Source organism: Stenella coeruleoalba (assembly GCF_951394435.1).
Source record: "Stenella coeruleoalba genome assembly, chromosome: 15".
Classification (NCBI taxonomy): domain Eukaryota; kingdom Metazoa; phylum Chordata; class Mammalia; order Artiodactyla; family Delphinidae; genus Stenella; species Stenella coeruleoalba.
The window spans coordinates 81,055,623-81,082,995 of NC_137161.1; the positions used below are offsets into that span (position 1 = coordinate 81,055,623).

At 56.4% G+C, this 27,373-nt stretch overlaps 1 protein-coding gene across 1 annotated transcript; it reads left to right on the top strand.

Annotated features, from left to right (window-relative positions):
* Nucleotides 1-8,818: 8,818 nt before the first annotated feature.
* On the top strand, nucleotides 8,819-25,920 carry EPHB4 (EPH receptor B4). The gene is made up of 17 exons (XM_079944949.1): nucleotides 8,819-9,384; nucleotides 12,145-12,215; nucleotides 12,431-12,718; nucleotides 13,418-13,814; nucleotides 14,803-14,958; nucleotides 15,142-15,474; nucleotides 16,053-16,177; nucleotides 16,689-16,854; nucleotides 18,350-18,452; nucleotides 18,648-18,712; nucleotides 18,820-18,933; nucleotides 19,067-19,314; nucleotides 21,902-22,117; nucleotides 22,428-22,577; nucleotides 23,004-23,197; nucleotides 23,391-23,546; nucleotides 24,632-25,920. The coding sequence occupies exons 1-17, from the start codon at nucleotides 9,333-9,335 to the stop codon at nucleotides 24,759-24,761; spliced, it is 2,964 nt and encodes a 987-aa protein (XP_079801075.1). The 5' UTR covers nucleotides 8,819-9,332; the 3' UTR covers nucleotides 24,762-25,920.
* The last annotated feature ends 1,453 nt before the right edge of the window (nucleotides 25,921-27,373 follow it).

Genomic DNA, 27,373 nt, shown 5'->3' on the forward strand with positions numbered 1-27,373 from the left:
CCAGGAAGAGGTCTCATGAGCAGTTAATCTGGCATTTTCAGTGGTCATCTCTGCTACCCACAACACGGAGCTTGGCTCCTGGGTCTCTCCAACATCCCTCCTGTCACAATTTTTGGTGATTTCAACATCCACATGGATGAGACTTCCAACACCCTGGGCTGGCAGGTGCTTAAACTCCACTTCTGCATAGATCTCACCCTCCATCCCACCCAATGGTGATGCCTAGACTTTGTCATTACCAGTAATGTACCCTCTCCTCTTTTCATTCACCACTTCTAGTTATGCCTGTTGAGGAAAAAAAATAATCTGACACTTGCTAAAACAGTAAAGAAGACTTTATTCAGAGCTATTGAAATAGGTGTCAAGACTCACAGTAGGGGAGAGAGAACGGGCTCAACTCCAAATACAGCAAAAACAGCTGGGGATTTAGAGCCCACAAGCAGAATGAGGGGGTCAGTGAATGTAAAATTACTAGGAGGAAGCACCAAGCATTGGGGGATTCTAGCTAAAGGGACTTAACAGGATCCTTGCTGAAGGCAGGCCAGGGTGATCAGATATGAAGGGTGGGTGGGTTCTCTCTAAACTGAGCTAGGAAGGCCCAGCAAGGATGGGGGCTAAGGTCGAAGCCTAGTCCAGAAGAAGGTTCAGAGGAAACTGACTGAAGTTTGGTCAAGGGGAGGGTCTTTGTCATGCCCTGACCCGAACACTCCTCCACCTCACTGGTGCCTCAATCCATCGATCCTGCCCTCTGCCCACTGTCCCCCACTCACTTCCCTTCTTACCCAGCTTAAAGTTCACGGTCACTGAAAAGCACTCCCTTGCCCCTCTCTCACTTTATTACACCTCCTGGCAAAATCACAGCCCTGGTAAATGCAACTATCCTCCCGTTCAGTCTCCTTTGCTGGTTCTTCCTCATCTCTTGTCTCAACTCTGGAGCACTCCTAGGTGTTGGAGGAACAGCCAAGAGGCCACTGTGGACTGGAGGCTCCACTGAGCACTGGAAGCTCAGTCCACAGACATCTTTTCACCACTTACACCCACTCCCTTGGTGATCGCATCCAATCCTCTAGTTTTAAATACCATCTCTATAACAGTGCCTTAAGGGTGTATCTACAGCCCAGATCTCTACTCTGAACTTCAGACTTCCAAAAACATACTAACATCTCTGCTCGCACATCAAACAGGCAACTCAAACTTGGCATATCCAAAATCCAACGCCTGAACATACCCCCACAACCTACGCCTCTTGTGCTTGTCCCACTTGCCCAGGTGCTTAGGTCAAAAACCTTGGGGTTGTGCTTGAAAACTCTCTCTTACACCCCACATCCAACCCATCAGCAATTCCTTTGACCTCTACTTTTTTTTTTTTTTTGGCCTCTACTTTTAAAATACAACCAGTATCCAACCCCAATTTACCACCCTAGTCCAAGTCACCATCATCTCTTGCCTGCATTATTGCGACAGCTCCCTGACTGGTGGCCCCCTAACTGGTGTGTCTGCTTCTGCCCTGGCCCCTACATTCTATTCTCAACAGATTAGAGTGATGCTATCAAAGCAAGTATCCATTCATGACACTTCCCTTTTCAAAACTGTCCAGTGGTTTCCCATTTTCCTCAGAGTAAAAATCAAAGTCCCTTAAGGTAACCATACTTACCTTCTGATTCACCGACTACGGTCCAGCTACCAGGTTATGCCTGCTGCCTTAGCATAAGTATTAACAGCATATCCTTCGCTCAGAAGTGACCCAGAGCGGTCTACATATTACATGGGCACCCTACACATGAAGCCCTACCCGATCTGCATCCTGCCCTCACCTCTGCTCATCTCCTGATCTTACCCCACAACGACCTCTGGGCTGTGTCCAAGAACGCCCTGTGGGCACACAGGGCATGAGCCTCCTTTGTCTTCTGAACTCAAATATTATCTTCTTAGTGAAATCTTCTCTGCCAGTCCCATTTAAATATTGAACTACACCTTCCTTCCCATCCCACTTTCCTATTTTTTTTCTCCATAGCTCTTAACACTAATACATGTCGTTTACTTGTGCATCTTGTTCATTGTCTATTCCCAACAGAAAATTAAGCTCCACGAAACAGGAACTTGTCTTTTCTTCGCTGCTCTAGCTCCGGTACTTCTAACAGCCCCTGGCACTCGAGGGGACCTCAGGAACCATTCCCTGACGGTTCTGGGAACCATCGCGGACCTGAAGGCTTGCTCCTCACGTGACTGCATTGGCCCCGCCCCGCCCACTGTGAAGGGAATATGGCGGCGCCCAGGGTAGCCTCAGACAGAGGGCAACCAAAGAGAGGGCGCCTGCTTGCTAGAGCGTCCACGCCGCCGCCTAGTCTGCGGGCGCGTCCTGGGAAAGCGTGAATTCTTAGGCGAAGTGCTGGTCTTCCTCCCCACCATTTTTAAAAGAAAAAGGAATCAGCTAATCCTCAGAAACTGCCTGGGCTGACCTGCCTACCGTCTCCCCACCGCTTGGGATTCTCGGGATTCGAGGCGTGTAGGACGAGGTTGTGGGATTCAGTATCTAGATTTTTCTCCCCTCGTGTTGGCTCCCACTTATTAGGTCACCTCGGGGTGTCCCTCCAGCCTCCAGTTCTAGGAATCCCCGAACACACACCCGGACCGCCCCTCGGAGATAGGACGTCCAATCCCCGCCCCCGGGTGCCCCAACTCCGAGTTCAGGCCCTAAATGCCAATTCCCCGGCGATCGAGCCTCCCTACCCGCGCCGTGAGCTCCCCAGGATTAAGTCTCGTGAATCCGGACCCCCCCCCTCCCCCAGGCCCCAGGGGCAGATGAGCCCTTGGCCACCGCCCCTACAGTTTCCTGCAGACCCAGCAAACAAAAGGCTCGGGAAGAGAGGCGAGGCTGAGCAGGGCGCCCTTCCTGCAGGAACAGCTGATGGAGCAAAATGACCCAGGAGGGAGAGGAGGGGATGGATGAAATTCCAGGGTTCCTGGAGGACCGCAGCGGGAGGCCAGACTCCTGGATCCTGGGGAGGGAGGGAGGGAGTACAGGAAAGCGGCGGTGGAGGGCCCAGGCCGGACCCCGGAGTTCGCTGGGCTCTACCAGCTCCCAACCGCCCTGGTTGGGGGGGGGGGTGTCAACACTGGATTTCAGGTGAGCTCTCAGGCCCCCACGCTGGAATGGTGGGGGCTGGGAGAGGCCTGAAGGGCTGCGTCATCTCCTCTGGGCCCAGCCTACCGCCCCCTGGCCCGACCTGCTACCCTCGGTGCAGGCCCCACCCTGGCCTGGCTTCCTGCTCCTCCCCAGGCACGAAGCTTTCCCTGCCAAGCTCCACGAACTAGCCCGGGGGCTTCTGGTCCCATCAGGACCTCGGTAGCCTAGCCCCCAGCCACGAATAGTCCTTATATTCCCGCCTAGAGCCATTGCCCCTGCCCCCATCCCTGTCAAGGATACAATGGTAAGGGAAGGGCCCTGTCCAGTGGGTGGGGGGGATGCTGGCATGGAGCGGGGGGCTTGGCCTCATATCCTGTCAGGCTGCCAAGGGAAGAGAGGAAACAAAAGACTTCCCCCTGCTGGGACAATGAGCCTCCCATTACCTCTCTCCCCCCCTCCCGCACTACCCACCCCCAGCCCTCCCTTTAAGCTCTGGTCCCCAGCCCCCTTGCCTCCGTTCTCTCTACCTCCTTGCCTTCTGGTAGCCTTGGCCTCTGTGGTGAGCTCTGCCCTTCCCCCGCCCTCCTTCTTATCAGCTCGCACAGATGCTTTCTCCCAGTCTTGGCAGTTTCGGTCCTCTGCCACTCCATCAGTGCTCAGGGTCCTTCCTCTTCCCCATCACCAAGATTGGGGGCTGGCTGAGCCAGGCTCTGGTGACTGTTAGGGGCCAAATCACACCCCTTTAATGTCTAGTGGGAAGTAGGGGCTCCACAAGAGAAAGGGTCCAAGGCTGAGGGAGGGAAGTGCCCGGCCTGGCCTGGGTGAGCGAGGAAGGAGGAAAAGGACACGTGTGTCCTACAGGTCCTTGGGGGTGGGGCTGGAAGGCTGTCCTGTATGCTGAGTGCGGAGTCAGGCCCACCTGCTGGCTACTAGCTGAGTGCATTGCACAGGTCACTTAACCTTCCGAGCCTGTCTCATTTTTAAAGTGGATGTCATGATAACGCCCATCCGCTTACGGGGTTCCTATGATGATTTAAATTCGATAATGCTTGTTTAGAAAAAAAAAAGGTGAAGTAGTAAAGCTTTCCTCAGTCTTCCCAATCTCTACAGCCTCCCCCACACCCCCATTCCCACTCCCCGCAGTTTCCATCGCCATCATATGCCAATAACTCCCAAACTGGTATCTCCAGCCAAAAACCTGTCTCTGAGCTGCAGACCCATTGAGCTCAGATCTAGCTCACTTCTGGCCCCGCCTGGATGGTGCACAGGGATCTGAAACGCAACATGCCCATCATCTTCCGGCCCGTTTCACTAGCTCCCACCGAGCTGCCCAGTCCCTCACCGTCCCAGCCAGGCTCCAGGTCCTGCCCACTCTAGCTCCTTGGCGTCTTTTGAATCCTCCCCCCTCTCCCCACCCCACACACTCATCCATGTCAGTTCAAGTCCTCACTGTCATTTGGAGAACTGCATTTGGTTTCTCTACCTTCAACCTTGATCACTTTCAATCGATTCTCCAAAGTTGTACAAGTGGGAACAAATCTGACGATGTTGCTTCTTTGCCAAAAACCCTTCGGTTTCAGGTCTGCAGCTCACCCATTGTCACTATCTCTGCACCCCACACCCTGGCGATGTGAACGCTGGCAGCTTGAGGACAATCTCACCACATCCATGCTTTTGTACTTGCTGTTCCTTCTGCCTTGAAAGCAACCTTTCCCACCAGTCTCCTCCAGGACTCATTCAGATAGCATCATCTTCTCCAGAAAGCTCACCTTGAACCTGCAGGCTGGATTCGTGTGCTTCCTCTGTGATCCCATAGGACCCTCTGCCTGCCACCCTTTATGCTCAACACGTCGCCTCCTGTGTTCTGTTGAGGTTTTATGGCAATTTCTACCCCTGGGCTGTCAAGTCCTAGAAGGTAGAGGATAACTTTGTATTTCCAGGCCTGGTTCATAGTAATTCTTCAAAAAGTAATTATTGGGGCACTTCCCGGGCAGTCCAGTGGTTGGGACTCTGCACTTCCACTTCAGAGGGGCACGGGTTCGATCCCTGGTCAGGGAACTAAGATCCCACATGCCTCGCGGCGTGGCCAAGAAAAACCCCATGTGTGTGTGTGTATATATATATATATATATATATATATATATATACAAAAAATTATTGCTGAGTAAATTAAAGAATGACTAATCAATAAGGGGATAAATAGTCCACAAATATTTATTGAGCATTTACTATGAGAAAGCCTTGCGTGGGACTTAAAGCAGTGAACACAACGTATGTTGCACCTGCTTTCATGAAGCTTAGAACCACATACAAGCAAATATACAATCACTAATAAATTAAGGCATGTGTCTATTACAACTTTGCATATGATGAGTTCAGGAAGGTTTGTGGTGGTCATAGGAGCAGTGGATTCAGGTTTTTTGGGTCCTGATGCTTTTGTTTGTTTGTTTAATTTATTTATTTAATTAATTTATTTTTGGCTGCATTGGGTCTTTGTTGCAGTGCGCGGGCTTCTCATTGCGGTGGCTTCCCTTGTTGCAGAGCACAGGCTCTAGGCGCCCGGGCTTCAGGAGTTGTGCCTCGCGGGCTCTGGAGCACAGGCTCAGTAGTTGTGGCGCACAGGCTTAGCTGCTCCGAGGCATGTGGGATCTTACCGGACCAGGGCTCGAACCCGTGTCCCCTGCATCAGCAGGCGGATTCTTAACTACTGAGCCACCAGGGAAGCCCGGTCCTGATGTTTTTACAATTTGGGGGAACCCTCCTTAAGAAAACAAAAACAAAACCATGAATATAAAATTAGGTGTAAAAGTTAATGTTTACCTAGATTGAGAAATCACAACCAGTTGCAATGTTAAGGTGATAAAACACCATAAATATTACAAAATCTAGAAATATTTGTAGTTAATAGCTGCCAGCACATCGCTATAATAATTTCATGTCCTGTTTCTTAGATACGAACTCTTTGACCACCTCTTCATATGATAATGATTTTATAATATTATTTTCTATTCTCTTTGTCTCTCTGTCTTTCTCTAGTGTGGCCAATTCAATTTTTTTTCTTTCATTGTTGAGAGTTTATAAAAACCTCATTGAGCTCTACAGCTTATTATTGGTACTGTCAGAATCTCTATCAAATTCCTTTCGTGTAAGAGGTGCGAGATTTGGGGCCATTTCAAACATTCTCCTACTGTGAGTCACCTTGAAAACTGTTTAAATTGACGGCACTCATTAACCAGGGTGGTGAGAGGAGCCTGGAAGGTGAGGGGTGCCTAAATTTAAACTTGCTGTGCTCCCAGGTAAACTTAACTCTAGACTTGACGGGGTCAGGTGGGCCTTACAAGGGGGACTTGGATATGGGAAAAGGAGTGATGATTTCTACAACTGATGGTGAAAGGGGTGATTTGTTTGTTGTTTGTTTATTACATATAGAAAAAAGTCCGAACTCCAAGCCCACTCCAAACAACTGTAACCAGGTGGATAGCAAAGAGAAAACCCTACCAGCTGCTGGGGGAGAGGTGTGCTCCACACAGGCACTGCCACAGCAATATATTGATCATGGACAGGCAACAGGGAGGACAGCCACATATTTGGGCTGGGAGGACAGTGAAGTGCTCTAAGTGCTCTAATAATGAAGGAAGGAGGGCTTGACATTTGTTTGGGTCTGTGGAGCAAGCATCAAACCAGGTAGTGACATGGGTGCTCGCCTGTGTGATGACACTCAGTGGAGACTGAATTCGCTTGCCTGCGAAGTGGTCCGAGGGTGGAGGAAATGACCTCACACCCCCAGGAGAGACCGAGGATGATTTTTGAGGATAGGAGTGAAAAGTCTCAGCTGTCATCTCCATGGAAGAGGGAAATAATGGGAATTCCACCAGAGTATCGACCTTTGAGGTGAGAAGCCCTGTTTTACAAATCTTGCAAACTGGCACACAGTAGATGTTCAATAAAGGTTTCATTTTAATCATTCCTTGTTTGGTGTACACTAGATATTAGGAACTGAATTACCTGCTGGGGGATGGGGGCTGATGACCTATGATGCGGGACCAACTGGGTATCTTCTTAGCTGTGGTGCTTTGCTCGCTCTAGCTGAGGGAGTCCTGGTGCTCAGGGGGTCAGAAATACAGGGTTTGAATCTGCGGTGAGCTGTTCCATCTCTTCACCCCTCCAGTCTCATCAGCCCCTTGCTCCACCCAGCCTCATTTCTCCGTGCACCTGGGTTTCTCTTCAATTCCGGCCATGCACCGACTCCCCCCGCCCCAACCATGATGATGAACTACATCCCCCATCAAAGGAGACAATTCAAGCAACCAAGAGCCTGAGGTGGGGTTGAGGGCAGGGCCCAGGAGGAGACACAATCATAACTCTTAGAGGCTAGAGAATGAGTGCAGAGTGAGAGCAGGGAAAGGTGAGTCCGCAGGAGATGGATAGCCTGGAGGAGAAACTGAACAAGGGATACTGGGCTTGGATCGGGGAGGGAGGAGGGAATTCCCAGCCCTGGCCTGGTCTGCCTGGCTCCAGCCAAGCTGGCTGTTTCCTGCCCCCTGTGACCCCCCCCCCCACCCCGGAGCAGGACCCAGGCAGGGCTACGAGGAAGGGCAAGGGTGTGGGGAGCACCACTTGTGGCAGCAAGATAAGTGCACTGGGACAAGAGGTCACTGCAGGCCTGGCTGTCCTCGCTGTGGGTTAGAGGGGCTTGGCAACCCCCCAAGCACCAAGGACTCCTCTTTCCCTCTCTCGGCTGCTCAGCTCCTCTTACTCGCCCCCCCTTAAATACCTTCTGAGTCTAAGCTCTTTCCTTCCAGCTCTTCTGGGAGGAGCTGCTTTCCTGGACCCTCCCCTCTAACTCACGAGATTTGGTAGGGGGTGGATGGCGACGAGAGGAAAGGCCCTCCCAGCCATGCCGAGGGCCCCCAGGAGCCCGACAGGAAACAGCCTTAGGAAAGACAGACAGCAGCAGCCCCGGCCCGAGCCCCAGGGGTCAGGACTGAGGGTGTCGCGGAGCCCTCCTAATCGCGACGGAGAGAGTGTGGACCATGATCTGGGAATCCGTCTGGGCCCCTCACTCTCTCGGACCCAACTACCTTTTACTTACCCCTGCTTCCTGGGTTTTCTACACTCCCCATCTCAACCCAGGTGCCCCTCTTCCTCTGCACATTTTTCAGCGCTGCGTTGCGCGCACAGTAGGTCCCCAATACTTAATGTTTGTTGAATGATTGTGTGAACGTTCGCTCCAGGCGTATCTAAGCTGAGACCTCTGCCTTGGGGCCCGCTGGGCCACCCTCCATCTTTAAAATTTTCCCCCAAACACGGTCCCCTGCGCCAACCAGGGGGTGGTGGGAATCCGAAGTCCGCAGGAAGATCGGATAGGGCTTCGAGCGTGCGGCCCTCCATGCTGCGGGGTGTGTTTCTCTGCTCCCTGGTGTCTGCCGGGCTCGGACCTGACCCGGGGTTCCCTGGGCTCCGGCCCCGACACGCGCGGTCCGGATCAGGGGCGCACGGCCACGGGGCAGGTCTGGGCGGTCCCCGGGCTCCGCACCCGCCGCCCCTCCCCCTTCTCCAAACTTTCTCCCAACTTCCCGACCTGCTCAGCTCGACGCCCCGCTCCGCTTCCCTCATGAATTATTCAGCAGCGCGCGCTCCAATCAGCACGCCCCGGCCCCCTCGCCTCGCCTGGGCTGGGGGGTAACTCCCCCCGCTCCCCGCGCGCCCGGCCCTCCCCGGCCAGGCGCCGCCCGGCCCAGCCCCAGCCTGCTCGGCCCCGCGCCGCAGTCCCCTCCCTCCCGCTCCCGTCCCCGCTCCGCTCCCACCCTCCCTGCCGACGCGGAGCGCACTCGGCCCGGCGGCGCGAGCAGCGCCACTCCAGGGAGGGGGGGAGAGCGCGAGCGGCCGGCCCACCCCCAGCTACCCGGGGCGGGACCCCGAGGCCCCGGAGGGACCCCGACTCCAGCCACGTCTTGCTCTGCTCGCGCCCGGCGCGGCCGCTGCCAGGACGCCCCCGCCCTCCCGTCTGCGTGCGCGGCTGGGACGCGGGGCCACACCTGGGCGCCGCCACCGGGTGCCCGGCGCGCCCGCATGGGCCCGCGCTGAGGGCCCCGACCGAGTTCAGCGCGGGGAGTCGACGTCCACCCGCTCGGGGGGGGTTTAGACCTGGGGGGGCTAGGGCCCCCCAAACTCGGATCGGATCCAACCAGAGTGAGGCGGCGCCATGGAGCTCCGGGCTCTGCTCTGCTGGGCTTCGCTTGTAGCCGCTTTAGAAGGTGAGTTTCCTTGGAGTCACCCCGCCATTTCTGGGGCCCCCCGAAGATGGGCCTCGGGGTGGAAGGGCCGACATCTGTCTCCCCCAAACCCGGCACCCCAACAGCGAACACTCCGGACCAATAGTGCTAGCCCGGGAGGGGGGCGGGGAGGAGGCGGCCCAGCGGGGAGTGGAGTTTTCTTTTGTTTGGGAAAGAGATGGAGGCGAGCTCTGTCCCGGGACATGCCCCGGTCCCGGCTCCCCACACTCTTACTCCGGACTCCAGACGCCCTTGGCAGCCTTTCCTTTTCTCTCCAATTTTCTACTCCCATCTTCAAAACTCTTTCCAAAGTTGCTGTCCTCTCCTCCCACCTCTGCCAAACAGGAGGAAACACTTCTGGAGGAACAAGAAGACAAGGCAGAACTTTGTGGTAGCCCATAAAACTACCCCACCCCCCCCATTCCGGAGCATTCACACCTTGACCCTACAATTCCACACACCGCCGTGGGGATGGCCACCTTCTGCACTCACACTCCAGACCTCCAAATCTCTCCCAAAGCCACGGCCCCTGCGCCAGGGAGGCCCCTTCCCTGGTTTCCCCAAGCTGCACCCCAGCCCTTTAAATGCTGTCTAGACCCTGCCTCAGTCCCACCAGAGTCCTTTCCTCTAACCCTAGGCCGGCAGAAACTGACCTACACAGCCCTCGTGTCCCCTGAACTCAGCTTAACTGCTGTCTACTTGTCTCTCTTAAACTTCTAATTTTTCTGCATCCCCCCACCCCAGCCAAAATGTTACTTTATCCATGAGTCTCTGCCCTCCCCCCAACCCCTAGAGGGGGAGCCAAGAGCCCTGTAAACCCTCCTCCCATGGCCCTAATCTCCTTTCAATGAGCTGCCTCCTTCCCCTCCTTCACTGCCTGGAATCAAAGGGGTCTCTGGGGAGTGGGCCATGGGGGGCTACTGAGGAGAAGGAATCAAAGGCAGTTAGAAAGCCCTCTCTCCCAGGCTGGGCAGTGCTGCTCTGGGCTGGGGATCAAAGGCTGGGTGTGGGGGAAGAGGAGAGACTTGCTGGGCTCGGGGAAAGATGGGGAAAGAACTGTGGGAGAGAAAGGGGAAAGTAAAGCAGGGAGAAAACCCGTCGGGATGATGTGTGGTGAGAGAGAAAGAAAGATGCAAAGAGGAACAGGGAGTAACTTCTAATTTCTATTACCTCAGTGCTTTCTGGGCCCGAGGCCCATGCTGAGTGCTTTATGTTTTCAGGGTTCCAACAACCCTGTGGGTGGGATGTATTGTTGCTCCCATTTTACAGATGAGGAGACTGAGACGAGTTCAGTCTTTTATCCAAGGCTCTGTGCCCCAGGGATGGTGAAAGGTGGGAGACAGAAAGCAGAGTGACAGTCAGAAAGAGAAATGGAGGTGGACGGAGAGTGGGAGAGAGAGGTGGGAGGCAAAAGAAGTGACAGATCAAAGAGAGAGGGTGAGAGAAAGTGAGCCGCTCAGAGCACCCGGGACAGCCTGAAACAGAGACAGTGTATAAATTGGAGACAGGAAAACACTATCCAGTCTGGAACAATGGAGGGTGGAGACGGCAGCCTCTATCCGCCCCCTTCCCAGAACCCGGGCATCCTGTCCCCAGCGTGCTGGGCTATCTCCCGCCATCCATGGGGGCCCAGGCCTCACCCCCAGCTGCCTGGCCGGGGTCCCGCCTGACCCCTTGCCCTCCGTGGACATCACCTGGTCCCTGGGAGGAGGCTGCCCGCCCACCTGCCTTCCCTTCTCTCCTGCAGCTCCCACCAGGGAGGGGGGCCCTGGTCTGAGGTGTGCTGCTGGCTCCCCTGGGGGCCCCCTCTCGGCTCCTCCCAGGGCAGGCCTGCAGCACCCCACCCACAAATCTCCGAGGGGATTCCCCTACCCTCCCCCCCTCCTCAGCCAGGGGCGGGGGGCGTGGGGGGGGCTGTGCAGTTTCTCCTAATCCCCACCTTCCGCCAGAGCCGCGCCCCTCTCCTCCCCAGAGAGAGGCCAGAGCAGAGCCAGGTGTGCTCACCCCCCCCCCCGTACACACACCCCTAAAATCTCCTCCCCTTTTCCTTCCCGTAACCAAATCCAGATGTGAGGCCCCTGCACACAGGGGCCCAGGGCAGGAACCCGAGCGTCCCGGCCTCCAGCGCTTCCTCCTCCGAGGGCAGCTAGCTGGTGGGGAGGGAATGGGGGGTCAGGGCTGGGCCTCAGGAGGTCAGCACCGCCTTCACGGATCTGAAGGGCTGGGGTGTTTGGTCTGAAGGGGGTGGGGACGGAGGCAGCACGCTCTCTGGATTTGGGAACGGACTGCAGAGGCTGAGGCAGGCCCTGGTGGGAAGGGTGTCCCTGTATCCCACCTCGGGGTCAGGGTCAGGTCTGGGCTCTAGCTTAGCCCTTTCTGAGCTGTTTGCCTTTTTCCCCTTTCAGCATCTGTGTCCCCCCTTCTCCTCTGGGGCACAGCAGTTCACAGAGGCCTAGATCTGGGAGTCCCGAAGGTCAGCTCCCTGCCTGTCAGCTGTCAGGGGCGGGGCTGGCACTCAGAAAAGAGGCTGGGAATCTGGGCTTGCTGGGGGGACAGAGGGCAGGGCTCGCTCCCCTCCTCGGCCTGTCTGTCTGTCTCAGCTCCCAGGTGTCTGGGCTTGCTGGGGGGACAGAGGGCAGGGCTCGCTCCCCTCCTCGGCCTGTCTGTCTGTCTCAGCTCCCAGGCGTCTGGGCTTCCTGGTGTCTCTCCCAAGCGCTTACTGACTCTGTCTGTCTGTCTTAGAGACCCTACTGAACACAAAATTGGAAACTGCCGATCTGAAGTGGGTGACATTCCCTCAGGTGGAGGGACAGGTAAGAGCTGGGGCTTGGAGAGAAACCGAGGGAGGGGGTCCACCTGTGCTCCTGCTTCCCAGGCCCCACACATACACACACAGCCATCGCAGCAGCCGAAGCAGGTATCCTCTGAGCCCTTGCTCTCCAGGGTCCCCCAACCCTCGTGGCTTTATGGCACTGACCTTCACCCACCCACTTAGCAGCCCCCAGACTGAGCGCCCTTCTCCCCGCAGTGGGAGGAGCTGAGCGGCCTGGACGAGGAGCAGCACAGTGTTCGGACCTACGAGGTGTGTGACGTGCAGCGGGCCCCGGGCCTGGCCCACTGGCTGCGCACGGGCTGGGTGCCCCGCCGGGGCGCCGTGCACGTGTATGCCACGCTGCGCTTCACCATGCTGGAATGCCTCTCCCTGCCGCGGGCCGGCCGCTCCTGCAAGGAGACCTTCACCGTCTTCTACTTTGAGAGCGACGCGGACACGGCCACGGCCCACACGCCAGCCTGGATGGAGAACCCCTACATCAAGGTACCCAGGTGCCCCAGGCCAAGGTGGGGTCTGGGGCCGGCCTGTGGTCTAGAGGTGCTGGGGGCGAGGAGCAAGAGGCCCGGGTCTGAGGAGGGGAGAGGGTGGCCTGCTAGGTGGGACAGCCGCTCTACTCCATGTGCTGTGCCCCCCTTCACTTCCCCATTCTCTGAGTACACTTCGCCCCTTTCCAGCCCCCCGCCTTCGCACCAGCTGATGCCTCACCCTAGAATGCCTTCTCTCTGCCTCTCCCACCCAACTCCTCGCCTTGTAACTTCCAGCTCCGAGGTGCCCCCCGGGACGCCTTTGCTGATGTGCCGTGCCCTGCCCTGGGGTCCCGCCTGCCGTAGCACTCATCATACTTTTAATTTATCATTAGTTCATCAGCGTTGCCTTCATTTCTGGTTCCTTGGCGTGGAGGCCAGGGCCTGGCACAGAGTGGGTGTTGATAAGTGTCTGTAGGACGAGTGAATGCACAGAAAGGGGGTGCGGGACAGTGGCTGGATGCATCATAGGAGCTCGGCGGGTGTTAATGGACAATGTTGGGGCCTGCAGGAAAGCGTACGTTGGGAACGGTGGAGAGAAGGTTCTGGAACAGGAGCCAGGCAGGTCAGGGAGAGGGTGAGCTGGGAAGAAGACAGTCCAGCGGGGTCCTGGGGGAGTGGAGGACAGCGGCAGTGAGTCTCTTCCCCAACCTGGCAGGTGGACACAGTTGCTGCTGAGCACCTGACCCGGAAGCGCCCCGGGGCCGAGGCCACCGGGAAGGTGAACGTCAAGACGCTGCGTCTGGGCCCGCTCACCAAGGCCGGCTTCTATCTGGCCTTCCAGGACCAGGGCGCCTGCATGGCCCTGCTGTCCCTGCACCTCTTCTATAAGAAGTGCGCCCAGCTGACCGTGAACCTCACCTGCTTCCCGGAGACCGTGCCTCGTGAGCTGGTGGTTCCCGTGGCGGGGAGCTGCGTGGCCGATGCCGTGCCCGCCCCTGGCCCCAGCCCGAGCCTCTACTGCCGGGAGGATGGCCAGTGGGCTGAGCAGCCGGTCACGGGCTGCAGCTGTGCTCCAGGGTTTGAGGCCGCCGAGGGGAATACCAGGTGCCGAGGTGAGGGCTAGCCCTTCCCCCACAGAGCTTGCCTATGTCTGCAGGAGGCCTGGCTGGTACCCTGCTCTTGGATCCGCTTCTTAAATTTCCATTTTAAAAGTTCTTTATTCTCCTGGGCACTCAGTTACTGGAGGGTGTGTTTTCAGGGCCCCCAGCACAGTTCTGAGCTCTCCATCATTTCCACACTCATCCTTCTATCTATGTCCAATTCCTTTCTGGGCTGTGGGACTGTCCTCGGGGCTGGGGGACCTTATTGGACTCAGAGGACAAAGGCTTCACGGTCTGTAGTCTTTTTTGTTATGGTTTCGTCAAATTTACTGATATTGAATTCTCACGTAGCCTTTTCTCCAGAGCAGAGTTTCTTAACCTGGGTTTTGTAGGTAAAATGTAGGGGAATCTGTGAACTTTGGTGGAAAGGAAAATAAATGACCATTTCTTTGCACTCATCTTTACCTGAAATTGGCCACTCCTCTCACGGAGTGTCAGCCACAGCCCAGCGGTCGAGCAGGACCTGAGACTTGGGCCCCATTCAAATCCTGGGTGTTTTCACAGCCCATTAGAGATGACGCAAGACTGGCAAAATGTTGTTTTTCGCTCATGGTGACTTCAGTATTTCCTCGCCTGTCAGCCTTGCCGCTGTATCTTGTTCGTACAGAAACACACGTTGCTGTGTTGCGAAGTTTCTTCACGTTTCGATCACTGTATTTTTAGTTATTTGGTTTGCTTGGTAATCTGTGTATTTTGTGGTGTGCATTTAAAATCATTCCTCGGAGCAGGGGTCTGGGTTTCACCTGGCTGCCGTGGAGCGGCCGGGGGTACACGTCCGGGTTCAGACCCCTGGTCTGGAGGGAGGTCTTCTCTCAGAGGTGCTTCTCCCTCCCTGTTCTCCCTTTTGCACCTCGTGCGACTTTAGTAGCTGCCGAATGTCCTTTTTTTGGTCCCCCCCCCCCCGCCCCGCTGAATGTCTCTGACGGACACTTTCTCGCAGCCTGTGCTCAGGGCACCTTCAAGCCCCTGTCTGGGGAGGGGTCCTGCCAGCCGTGCCCAGCCAACAGCCACTCCAACACCATTGGCTCGCCCGTCTGCCAGTGTCGCATCGGGTACTTCAGGGCCCGCACAGACCCCCGAGGTGCACCCTGTACCAGTAAGTGGCCAGTGACCCCTGGGGTGGACCCCCGACCCCAGTCCCATCCTCCCACACCTTCCTCCTCTTGACCCTGGTCTGGTGCCCGGCCAAGACAAGACGTCAGTGTGGCTGCCTGTCTGTCCCACTGCCCGTCCCCTGCCCGTCTGCTCAGCCTCTGCCTGACGTCCTGGTCTCCTGCAGCCCCTCCGTCCGCCCCGAGAAGCGTGGTTCCCCGCCTGAACGGCTCTTCCCTGCGCCTGGAATGGAGTGCCCCCCTCGAGTCGGGAGGCCGAGAGGACCTCACCTATGCGCTCCGGTGCCGGGAGTGCCGCCCCGGCGGCTCCTGCACGCCCTGCGGGGGAGACCTGACCTTCGACCCCGGCCCCCGGGACCTGATGGAGCCCTGGGTGGCCATTCGTGGGTTGCGTCCTGACTTCACCTATACCTTCGAGGTCACCGCCGTGAACGGGGTGTCCTCCTTAGCCAGCGGGCCAGTTCCATTTGAGGCTGTGAATGTCACCACTGACCGTGAGGGTGAGACTGGGGGCTGGGGGCAGGGGGCAGCCTGTGGTCGGATGGGAGAGGCGTTGGTGGGAAAGGCTCGCGAGGGATATGGACAGTCTAAAGGCCTGAGGGGGAAAAGGCAGCAGCTGGGGAGTGGGGTCCCCAGGAAATATAGCGGGTCAAGGCCTTTGGGGCAAGAGGCAGAAAGAGAATTAAAAAGATGCAAAAGTGGGGCTTCCCTGGTGGCACAGTGGTTGAGAGTCCGCCTGACGATGCAGGGGACGCGGGTTCGTGCCCTGGTCCAGGAGGATCCCGCATGCCGCGGAGTTGCTGGGCCCGTGGGCCATGGCCGCTGGCCCTGCGCGTCTGGAGCCTGTGCTCCGCAACGGGAGAGGCCACAACAGTGAGAGGCCTGCATACCGCAAAAAAAAAAAAAAAAAAAAGATGCAGAGGTGGACTGGAGAGTTCAGGACGGGGCAGAGAGAGCCACAAGGAATTCCGGAAACAGCTGGGGGACCGAGACAAGTGTGGCCAGTAGAGGAAGAGCTGGGAAAGATGAGAGACAGACCTGCCACGATCAAGGGCCCCAAGGCATCTGTCTCTTGCAGTGCCGCCCCCAGTGTCCGACATCAGGGTGACTCGGTCATCACCCAGCAGCTTGAGCCTGGCATGGGCTGTTCCCCGGGCACCCAGCGGGGCAGTGCTGGACTACGAGGTCAAGTATCACGAGAAGGTGAGACCAGGCCCCGCCCCAGGGGTGGGGGTGGGCAGTGGGACCTGCTCCAGGGACCAGGACGCCTGAATTGCAGCCCTCTGCCACGTACTAGCCAAGTGACCTTGTGTCAACCCCTTGGCCTCTCTGAGCTTAATATCCTCATTGTAAAATGCTTAGGGTGGGACTTCCCTGGCAGTCCAGTGGTTAAGACTCTGTGCTTCCACTGCAGGGGGCATGGGTTCGATCCCTGGTCGGGGAACTAAGATCCCGCATGCCACGCGGCGAGGCCTCCCCCACCCCCCAAAAATGCTTAGGATAATGGAACCTATCCCACAGAAGCGCTACAAGGATTAAATGATATAATTAATGCAGAACAGAAGGCACAGTGCATACATAAGTGAGCACAAAGGCCGCACCTGGCACTCAGCAGGACAGAGATGCTAGGGATGCGGGCCCAGGGCGGGGGGAGGCAGGAAGAGCAGCGGAATCTGGAGGCCCTGGCTCACGGCCAGTCCCCTCTCCTGAACAGGGCGCAGAGGGCCCCAGCAGTGTGCGGTTCCTGAAGACATCGGAGAACCGGGCAGAGCTGCGGGGACTGAAGCGGGGAGCCAGCTACCTGGTCCAGGTGCGGGCGCGCTCCGAGGCTGGCTACGGGCCCTTCGGCCAGGAGCACCACAGCCAGACCCAGCTGGACGGTGAGCCCGGGGAGCCGGATGCAGGTGGGGTTGGCTGACCTGACCAGGCGGGAGGCCTTGGCTCTGCCCTCAGGACCCCCAAAGCCACAGCCCCACGCTTCTCTTTCAACCACGAGGCATTTTGGCCTGGGGATAAGATGTAGAAACCAAAAGCAACAGCTGGGTGTGAAGGCCAGCTCAGCGGCTCTCCAGCTATGTGACCTTCAGCAAAAAGTTGACCCCTGAGCCCCAGCTCTCTCATCCAAAAAAATGGAAATATGAGGCCTCTCTCACAGGGCTCCCAGGATTAACTGAGGTGACACTATGATAGATTTTGTATGCTGGCTCAGTGGTTTTCTAAACTTTTGAACTTTTTTAACCATTTTATTGAGATATGACTCATACACCATGATTCACCCATTTAACATGTATAATTCATGGGCTCCCCTGGTGGCGCAGTGGTTGAGAATCTGCCTGCCAATGCAGGGGACACGGGTTCGAGTCCTGGTCTGGGATGATCCCACATGCTGCAGAGCAACTAGGCCCGTGAGCCACAACTACTGAGCCTGTGCGTCTGGAGCCTGTGCTCCGCAACAAGAGAGGCTGGGATAGTGAGAGGCCCGCGCACCGCAAGGAAGAGGGGCCCCCACTTGCCACAACTAGAGAAAGCCCTCGCACAGAAACAAAGACCCAACACAGCCAAAAATAAAAATAAATAAATTTTAAAATAAAATAAAATGTATAATTCATTGACTTATAATATATTCACAGAGTTGTGCAACCATCACCGCAATTAATTTTAGATCATTTCAGCACCTCAAAAAAGAGATGCTTATAACTCTTCCATTACCTCCCAGCCCCTGGCAAACACTAGTCTACTTTTTTTTTTTTTTTGGCGGTACGCGGGCCTCTCACTGTTGTGACCTCTCCCGTTGCGGAGCACAGGCTCCGGACACGCAGGCTCAGCGGCCATGGCTCACGGGCCCAGCCGCTCCGCGGCATGTGGGATCTTCCCGGACCGGGGCACGAACCCGAGTCCCCTGCATCGGCAGGCGGCCTCTCAACCACTGCGCCACGGGGAAGCCTAGTCTACTTTTTGTGTCTGTAGTTTGCCTGTTCTGGACCTTTCATACAAATGCAGGCACACGATACGGTCTTTTGGGACTGGCTTCTTTTACGTGGCATGATGTTTTCAAGGTTCATCCGTGTTGTAGAACGTGTCAGGACTTCATTCCGTCTCGTGGCTGAAAAATACTCCATTGAATGGCTGCGGCACATTTTATTTATCCATTCATCCGTTGATGGACATTTGGGTTGTTTCCACTTTTTGTCTACGAACCTTTTCATTTTTAGCCTTTGGAACCTTCTGTTCAAGTGGAACATTTTGTGGTTTCCAGTATTTATAACAGAACAAAATCAAACCCACCAGGGCTGGGAAACTTCTTTGCTTGCCCTGAGGGACTTGAGGGGAGCCCACGGGCCCGCCAGGTCCCCCTGATCACCAGTTCTTCTCCAGAGAACGAGAGCTGGCGGGAGCAGCTGGCCCTGATTGCTGGCACGGCGGTCGTGGGCGCGGTGCTGGTCCTCGTGGTCGTCGTCATTGCTGTCCTTTGCCTCAGGTGAGGGCTCTGGGCACCCGGGGGCCCCTGCGAAGCCCTGTGTAGCTGGCCACCTGCTCTCCTGCTCCAGGGCAAACCTCCCCCGATGTCCCGGGAGCCTGTTTTCACCTGGAACCTTCTCTGATTCCCATCCTTCCCCTCTGGAAACATCGAGATGCGTGACTCAGTTTACCTCTTCTTTCCCATCGGCTACAGGAAGCAGAGCAATGGGAGAGAAGCTGAATACTCAGACAAACACGGACAGTATCTCATTGGGCATGGTGGGTAGGCCCATCCTGGAGGAGATAGGGCTGGGGTGCGAGCTGTGAGCCAGGGACCAGGGCATCTGAATGCAGTGGTGGCTGACAAGCCCCGCATGGTTCCTCAGGTACTAAGGTCTACATTGACCCCTTCACTTACGAAGACCCTAATGAGGCTGTGAGGGAATTTGCCAAAGAGATCGATGTCTCCTATGTCAAGATTGAAGAGGTGATTGGCGCAGGTGAGAGGAAGATGCCTGGGTGCCTGGGTCGGGGGGAGGGGTGGGGAAAGGGACTGCAGGGCCGGACCTGGGGTTGGGGCCGGGGCTGGGGGGGGCGGGTCAGGAGAGCTGACCCTCGGCCTCCTTCCTGAAGGCGAGTTTGGGGAGGTGTGCCGGGGGCGGCTGAAGGCCCCAGGGAAGAAGGAGAGCTGTGTGGCCATCAAGACTCTGAAGGGCGGCTACACGGAGCGGCAGCGGCGGGAGTTCCTGAGCGAGGCCTCCATCATGGGCCAGTTCGAGCACCCCAACATCATCCGCCTGGAGGGCGTGGTCACCAACAGCGTGCCCGTCATGATTCTCACCGAGTTCATGGAGAACGGCGCCCTGGACTCCTTCCTGAGGGTGAGACCCCCTGCTCCCAGCTTTCCGCGTCCACCCTGTGCTCCCGTAGTGCAAGCAAGGAGCTCAGAACCCGGGACAGACAGTGGGTCCTGCGTCACTGCCCCTCTACCCTTCATTCTCCATCAGGGAAGGTGGAGTCCTGGGATTGGTCTCCCTGTGGGGCCGGCTGACCCTGGGACAAGGAGGGGTGTCGTCTGGCCTTGTGACAGATATTTACTGAGCGCCTCGTTGTGTACCAGCCACCGTACTGGGCCTCGGGGGATAGAGCCGTGACCATCTCTGCTCTTGGAGAGTTGGTGGCGTAATGGGGGAGACTGAAGATTAACAAGTACAAACAAGGTTTTACAAAAAGTAAACATGATTTCAGATGTGAAAAAAATGAAACAGGATCATAGAAATGAGAGAGAAGAGCTCATTTTTGCTACCTTAACAAAACTGTATGAATTTTATTATTTTTTAAACTTTCCTATGCATCTTCTGTAAAAAACCAAAACTATTTTTTTTGGCCGCTTCACGCGGCGTGCGGAATTTCCCTGACCCGGGATTGAAGCCGCTCCCCCCTGCAGTGGAAGTGCGGCGTCTTAACCACTGGACCACCAGGGAAGTCCCCAAAACGTTTTTCTACATAACAAAGTAACATTGCGTTTAACAGAATTACAACAATTCCTTGGTATCACCTAATGCCAGCTTGATACTCATATTTCCCTAGTTGTCCCCAGAATGTCCCAGCATCCAGTTCAGGATCAAGCATTGCACCTGTGGTTATTGTTTTGAGCCTTTTCTACATCCAGGACAGTCCCTTGCTGGGGTTCTGATACACTGAAGGGCTGGGCCACTTGTCCACTTGAATGTCTTATCTTCGGGATTTATCGGATTCTTCCCTGTGGGGTCATCTAGCTTGTTTCTCTGTGTTTCCTGTAAGGGAAGCAATGTCTATTAATGTTGTGCTAAGTTCAAAATTAAACGTCTGTGGCCAGCCTACATCAGGGGGAGCCGTGTACTTCCCGTGGCACCGCATCAGGAGACACAGGCTACCCGGCTGCCAACACGAGGGATGCTGAGGCCTGGAGCACTGCCAGAATGGCCTGACCCTCCCTTGTGGATACGGGAGTCTGTTCCATTGTCCGGTTGCAGGAAAGGGAAGGGGGTCTATCTTAGAAGAGATGACGTTTGGGTAGATGAGAAAGCCGGCCATGAGAAGATGGGGGGAAGCGTGTCAGGGGCAGAGAGTAGCAACCCAGGGTGGGCGGGATCCCAGCCTGTTTAAGAAGCAGAGAGGCCGGTGAAGCTGAACCAGGTCAGCAGAGGAGTGATAGTGGATCACGTTGCGGTTGGCGGCTGGGCCTCGTGACCTTAGAAGTTTGGATGCGATTAGAAGTCTGAGGGGAAGCTTTTCAGCAGGAGAGGGAGGTGATTTGAGGAGATCCCTCTGACGGATGCTGGGGGATAGGAGCCGATGAGAACACTGGCATCATTCAGGCCACGGGGGCTGCAGTGAATGCGCACAAGTGGTTGGTTTGGGGTGCGTTGTGGAGGCACGGTCAGCAGAACTTGCTGATGGACTGTAAGCCGTGGGAGTGGGAGACTCCGAGGTCTCTACCCTGAGCGTCTGGAAGTGAGTCCACCAGCTGAGATGTGAGGCGTGGGGTGGGTGCAGGCTTGGAGGATGGATTCAGAGTTCGGTTTCTGAACTCTGTGTTGCTGGCCCTGGAGGGCTGCCGAGGGTCCCCTGCGTGCTAGCTGGACCCAGAAGGTGGGCTGAGTTAACTGTCCATGACTGGTCGGCTTACCTGGTGAGAGGCAACTCTATAGAGCTCAAGGCCGGGCTTTAGACCTTGGGTTTGGTGCTGTGGTCACTGATCACACCCGATTCCTCACTGTTCTCTTGCGTCCTGCATACAGTTGGTCCAAGAGGGCCGAGCGAGACTGTGGCAGGTTCAGCGCCGACGCACGCATCTCCACCTGTCGAAGGGCGGCTTCAGAGCACGCTCGTAACTGTCAGCGCTCTGTTGCTGTCAAATAAAGAGAACATAGATCAAAGGCATTTGTTGAGTATTTCCTGGATGTAAAGCACTGGATGTAAAGGTTAAATGGAAGAAAATCTTAAAATGTCTCCTTATAATCTAATTACGAGAGACTGAAAGCAAATATTTGAAAGTGGGACAACTGTAAGCATTGTGTCACGATACCATAGTAAGAGCTGAGAGAACTCAGGGTAAAAGAAAGGAGGGAGGGACTTCCCTGGCGGTCCAGTGGTTAAGACTCCGCATTCCCAATGCAGGGAGCCCAGGTTCGATACCTGGTCGGGGAACTAAGATCCCGCATGCACGACCAAAAAATAAAATAAAATAAACCGTCTATAGATTTCAAATAATAAAATTTAAAAATAAGAAAATAAATAAAAATAAAGAAATTTTTTTTTTTTTTTTAAAGAAAGGGGGTGGTTTCCCTGGGATGTCAGCAGGCCAGTCCTACAGGTGGGTCTGTGAGTTGGGTCTGGGAGGGACAAATACTGTTTAGAACGTGGAAGGAAGGGGGAGCGGTGGGTGAGCTGTCCGAACCACGCCCCCGCCATGTCCATCTCCAGCTGAACGACGGCCAGTTCACCGTCATCCAGCTCGTGGGCATGTTACGGGGCATCGCTTCGGGCATGCGGTACCTTGCTGAGATGAGCTACGTCCACCGAGACCTGGCTGCCCGCAACATCTTGGTCAACAGCAACCTCGTCTGCAAGGTTTCAGACTTTGGCCTCTCCCGATTCCTGGAGGAGAACTCTTCTGATCCCACCTACACGAGCTCTCTGGTGAGGCTGGGGCGCAGGCATATGAACTAGGTTCTTAGGGCCAGGTGAGCAGGGCAGGTTGGAAAGTTGGGAGGCTGAGGGCTTGACAGCTCTGGTCCAAGACAGGTTGTAAGAGTAGACTTTGTGGGGGCAGGGGGGGCAGCTTAAGGAACCTGGCTACCGGGTGTCTAGGAAAAGAACAGAGTCGGGGAGCTGGGTGTTTGGGTCCCAGAAAGAAAGGAGGCCTGAGCTGGGGGAAACGCAAAGGTGGGGGGCAGAATGCCTGAGTCCTGTGAGTCCCCCAGCTCACCTTTTCCTCCCCCATCTTTAGGGAGGAAAGATTCCCATCCGATGGACAGCCCCTGAGGCCATTGCATTCCGGAAGTTCACATCTGCCAGTGATGCCTGGAGCTATGGGATTGTGATGTGGGAGGTCATGTCATTTGGGGAACGGCCGTACTGGGATATGAGCAATCAGGATGTAAGTGTCCTACCAAGCTTTCCTGGAACGTCCTCTCTCTTGGGATATGGGGCGGTGGGGGGGGTGGGGGGGTGGGGTTGGTTCTCAGAGAGCTCATCACTGCTTGGTCCTTGAGGTGGTGAGGGTGGCGCTGTGAGGAGCTGATCTCTGTATCCAAGGGCTCAATACAGCCTATCTGGTCACAGAAGGACACAGTGATGGAGGGCAGCCTTGGGAAGTTACATGTCTGGATCATAGCTCACGCGCTTCTGGGACGCTGAGCCACAGCCAGTGGCCTCGGCCCTGGCCAGGAGCCCCCCAGAACTGCCCTTCTGGGGGGGCTGTAGCAGCCATCCCGGCATCTGTTAAGTCGCCGTTTCCCTGGGGTCCTTTGGCAGCCTCGTTTTCCCTGACGTCCTCACCCAGTGCGTCTACCTGTCATTGCAGGTGATCAATGCCATTGAACAGGACTACCGGTTGCCCCCGCCCCCAGACTGCCCCACCTCCCTGCATCAGCTTATGCTGGACTGTTGGCAGAAAGACCGGAACGCGCGGCCCCGCTTCCCCCAGGTGGTCAGTGCCCTCGACAAGATGATCCGGAACCCTGCCAGCCTCAAAATCGTGGCCCGCGAGAATGGCGGGTGAGGACCCCAGAGGATGGGCCCTCTTTCCTGCACTCTGCCATCCCCTGAGAACCTCGCTTCCCCCTGAGAAGTATCCGTCCCGTTGGTGGTATGTGGGATGGTCCCTGTCCACCTCTCCAGGGCTGGGCTCTACGTCGCCACCCTGACACGGGCTGGTTCTCAGTGTGTCCTCCCCATCCTTGCCTCCCAGGGCCTCGCACCCCCTCCTGGATCAGCGGCAGCCTCACTACTCAGCTTTTGGCTCTGTGGGAGAGTGGCTTCGAGCCATCAAGATGGGAAGATACGAAGAAAGTTTTGCAGCCGCTGGGTTTGGCTCCTTCGAGCTGGTCAGCCAGATCTCCACTGAGTAAGTCGTGGCAGGAGATGGAGGTGGGGGAGTGGTGAGGGCCAAGCAGCCAGGAGGGGTGGTGTCTGGGGACCAGAATCAGGTCCACAGTTTCAGCAGGGGCCTTTGGGGTCAACTCCTGGTGCCAACTCTGTTTTCTAAAGCCCCTCCCCTGCCAAAGCAGTAACAGCTGCAGGGGCTGAGAGCCCCAGGATTCTTCCCGGTCAGCTGTGCGCGCCTCACCCCCTTGCACCATCTCAGCCCGGGGCCATCTCGCTCCCACCTCGCAATCTGTATGTATCTTCGTGCATCTGTCTGCATTCCAGACCCTGCTCTCACATTAACGACGTGTCAACTCTGGATGCTTTCCCACCCATAAAAGGAGAAGGTTGGACTAGGTTTTGGAGAGCCTTTCCAGCTTTAATGTTAAATGGTTTTATGATTCCAACGCCTCCGCAATACTGGTTTTCCCTAGCTGGCCTCTCCCTGGTCCTCCTTTCTGCCTTTCCATTTCTCTCCCAACGACTCTTCTTGCCCCAGGTTTGAATCACAGAAATAGAAGGACTATAAACCCAGACACAGAGGGTCCAGGAGGCCCTTCCTCTCCCTGGAAGGCAGGTCCCGGGCCAGTCTGCCCCACCAGGTCTGGGCATCTCCTCCCTGACTTGCTCTAGCCTCGCCTTGACACGGGTTCCCTGACACGAGCTCTTGCCCTCCATTTCTCACCTCTTTTTTCCTTATCCCCGTCTCCCCGCATCAGGATGGGGCTGGGAGCAGTTTGTTTTTGTCCTCTCCCGCCCCTTCCTCTCCACCCACCCAGCTCTTTCTTTCCTTCTCTCTCTCTCTCTCTCTCTCTCTCTCTCTCTCAGCCCGCCCCACCTCCTGCATCTCGACCCCCGCGGGTACCTAGCCCCGCTCCTTACTGCGGCTGCGCAGAACTGTGGCGGCTCCTAAATCCTCCGGAAACTGACTGGCAACTATTGACGTCAGCCCCCTTTCCCGCCGGCCATTCTGATTGGCGGACAGTCCCGAGGCGAGGATGGGGTTTTGGTAGGAGAGCCGCCCGGGAGCCCAGTGGCCTCACCTAGCTGTTCATTCTTCCCCAGGGACCTGCTCCGAATCGGAGTCACTCTGGCGGGGCATCAGAAAAAAATCCTGGCCAGTGTGCAGCACATGAAGTCCCAGGCCAAGCCTGGAGCCTCAGGAGGGTCGGGGGCACCAGCGCCCCAGTACTGACCTGCGCCTCCTCGCCTGGCCCCCCAGCTCTGGAGCGGCAGGAACTCCCACGCTGGGGACACCGCTCCCCTTATTCCCGGGGCAGAATCGGGTGGGGACCCAAGAGGCTCCCATCCCCGGGCCCCACTGGATTGCACTTTGAACCCATGGGGGCGGGGAGCTGGTAATTTGGAGAGAAGGGATTTGGGGATTCGGCCGTACGGGAGTGTAGAAATCAGACCCTCCCCAAGCGGGGAACCCCAAACTGAGGGTGTGGGAGCCCTTCCCTCGGGATTGGGTCTGACCAGAGGAAAAGAAGTGCCCAGAATCTGCCAACACCCCGGGGGGGGGGGGGTTGGGCACAATCCCACGGCCTCCCTCCGATCCCCAATTAGAGCCCCCAGGTGCCCCTCCTCACCTTGAAGGGCAGCGACCCTGCAGACCAAAGAGAAGGGGGGACTAGCCTGCGAGTCGTGAGGCAGGAAGGGGCGGCATGGCCCAGTGACAAAATCATTGGACTTGGATGTCCCAACCTTGCTGCTGTCTCCACCGAATTCGGTTTTCCCTTGTAAATGCCCCTCCCCCATCTGCTGCCTTCATATTGAAGGTTTTTGAGTTTTATTTTTTGTTTTCGGTCTTATTTTTCCTTCCCTTTTTTTTTTTTTTTTATACCGTCCTTGTAACTTTTTGTGTTAGAGGGGACCTGTTTATCGCCTCCTTTGCCCAAGTTGAAACGGACCCATCGTTGTGTGTTTCCAGAACAGTGCCTTGGTCATGCCGCAACCCCAGACATTTCCCTGCCCCCCCAAGTACCCCTAAGCTGTGTCCATGAGGGGGTGTGGGGGGCAGTGGTGTTAGAAACAAGAGACAGACACTGGTGCTTGGAGGGGTTCTTAAATTATATTTAAAACAATTGTTTTGTATAAATAAAAGAAAATGGAAAGCGTCCTGGCTCTGGGGATGATTGGGAGTGGGGTGGGTGGGGGAATAGACTTCTGTGGAGGGTGGGGACTGGTGTGAAGGAGCTTTTGAGCCAGGCTGAGAGGGGTCGGAGGTCTGGAGACGGGGCTGGGTGTTTGGTTCCCAGCCCCACGGTGTGTTTGAGGTGGTAGGGTGGGGGCAGTGGAAGATGAGTCATCGGCAGCTGCTTCTAACGGCTCCAGACGGCTCTGCCAATAGCCTGGGGCACCTCCGGGATGGGGTTGCCCTCCCTCCCCTGCCCTGGTTCCCTAGCCCTGGCAGGGGGCTTTGTGAGGCAGGGGAGGCCTTGAGCTCGGAGCCTGGCCCTACAGCCCCCTGAAGGGGGGAGGGGGGAATCTGGGGTGGAGGTCCAGTCGCATGAAAGAGACAGATGTGGGCCAGATGTTGACAGCTGGGGTTGGTTTAGAGGCAATGTGGGGGGAGTGTCTGCATCGGCTGTGGAGGAGGGGCAGAGGCTGGAGTGGAGGACGTGGACCCCCCACAAGTACACACACACACACACACACACACACACACACACACACACACACGTGTACAGATGCTGCGCTAGGTTGGGAGGACAATTCCCCCTTTCAAGATGCTGCCCAGGCAGGTTCTCCCAGCCTCTTGGGAAGGGAGGGGAAACCACCTGAGTATCTTCCCCTAACTTCTCCCTCCCAAACAGGAAGATGAGATGAGGGTGGGGGTCAATCCCCCGAAGTCTCTCAGCATCTTTGGTTTCCCAGCCTGCCCGCCCCAGGAGACAACTGCAGGGGCAGCCCTGGACCGGGTCAGGTTTGTCAAGCTGGTGCAGCCCTGCCATTTTTGCATCTCAGCTGACCCCTGTTGTCGTGTTGGGGTCAGTACAGGACCCCAAATCACAATCTCTGCCTCTCCCAGCCCAGGAAGCCTCCGGCAGTGATCCTGTCCCCAATTTCCTGCCTTCGGGAGTATAATACTCTGGAATCCTCTGTTCCCTCCCTCGATGACACGGCCCAGGTGTTGTACCCCTAAAAGCGGGTGGATGGGAGTCCGTCCTGCCGATGACAGCGGGGGTCTGGGTCCCCCTACTTCCAGAAAGAGGAAGTCTATCTCGAGGATGCTGGTCCAGGCCACCTCCTTCGCTGCCAACCAGACATCCAGGCTAGATAAGGAGACCTTAGCTGGGTGAGGGGAGGAACCGAGATCAAGGGGGCAGGATATAGATGAAGAACAGAGAGGCAGAGGATCAAAGAGCAGAAGGGAGCTCAGTGCGGGCAGGCATGCCGCCGGGAGCCCCGTGATGCCCAGGTTAAAGCACGGCCAGTCCAGTTCCAGAATGCCTGAGCCTTCCTGTCACAAGCTCCAGAGTGTGAGCTGCTCCCCCCAGCTAAGGGGCTGGGTGGCCTGGCCAGGGGCACCCCTCCCTTGGAGCCCGTTCCCCAGCCAGCTTGGGTCCTGCTTCCTTACATGAAGGTGGCTTCTGGGGTCATTTGGAGGACAAGCACAGAATAAGGATTCCTTTCTAGAACCCAGGGTCCTGCCTGTTTTGGCATCCCCTGTCCTTGGGGGTCCCACATCCTGAGCACCCCCGTTGACAACCTTCTTTTTCTTGGAGCCCAAGCAGGATGTCCCACCCCTTCCCCCAGGACCTGCCTGGTGAGAGGCGCGAGGCACGGGGGTCAGGGTGGGAA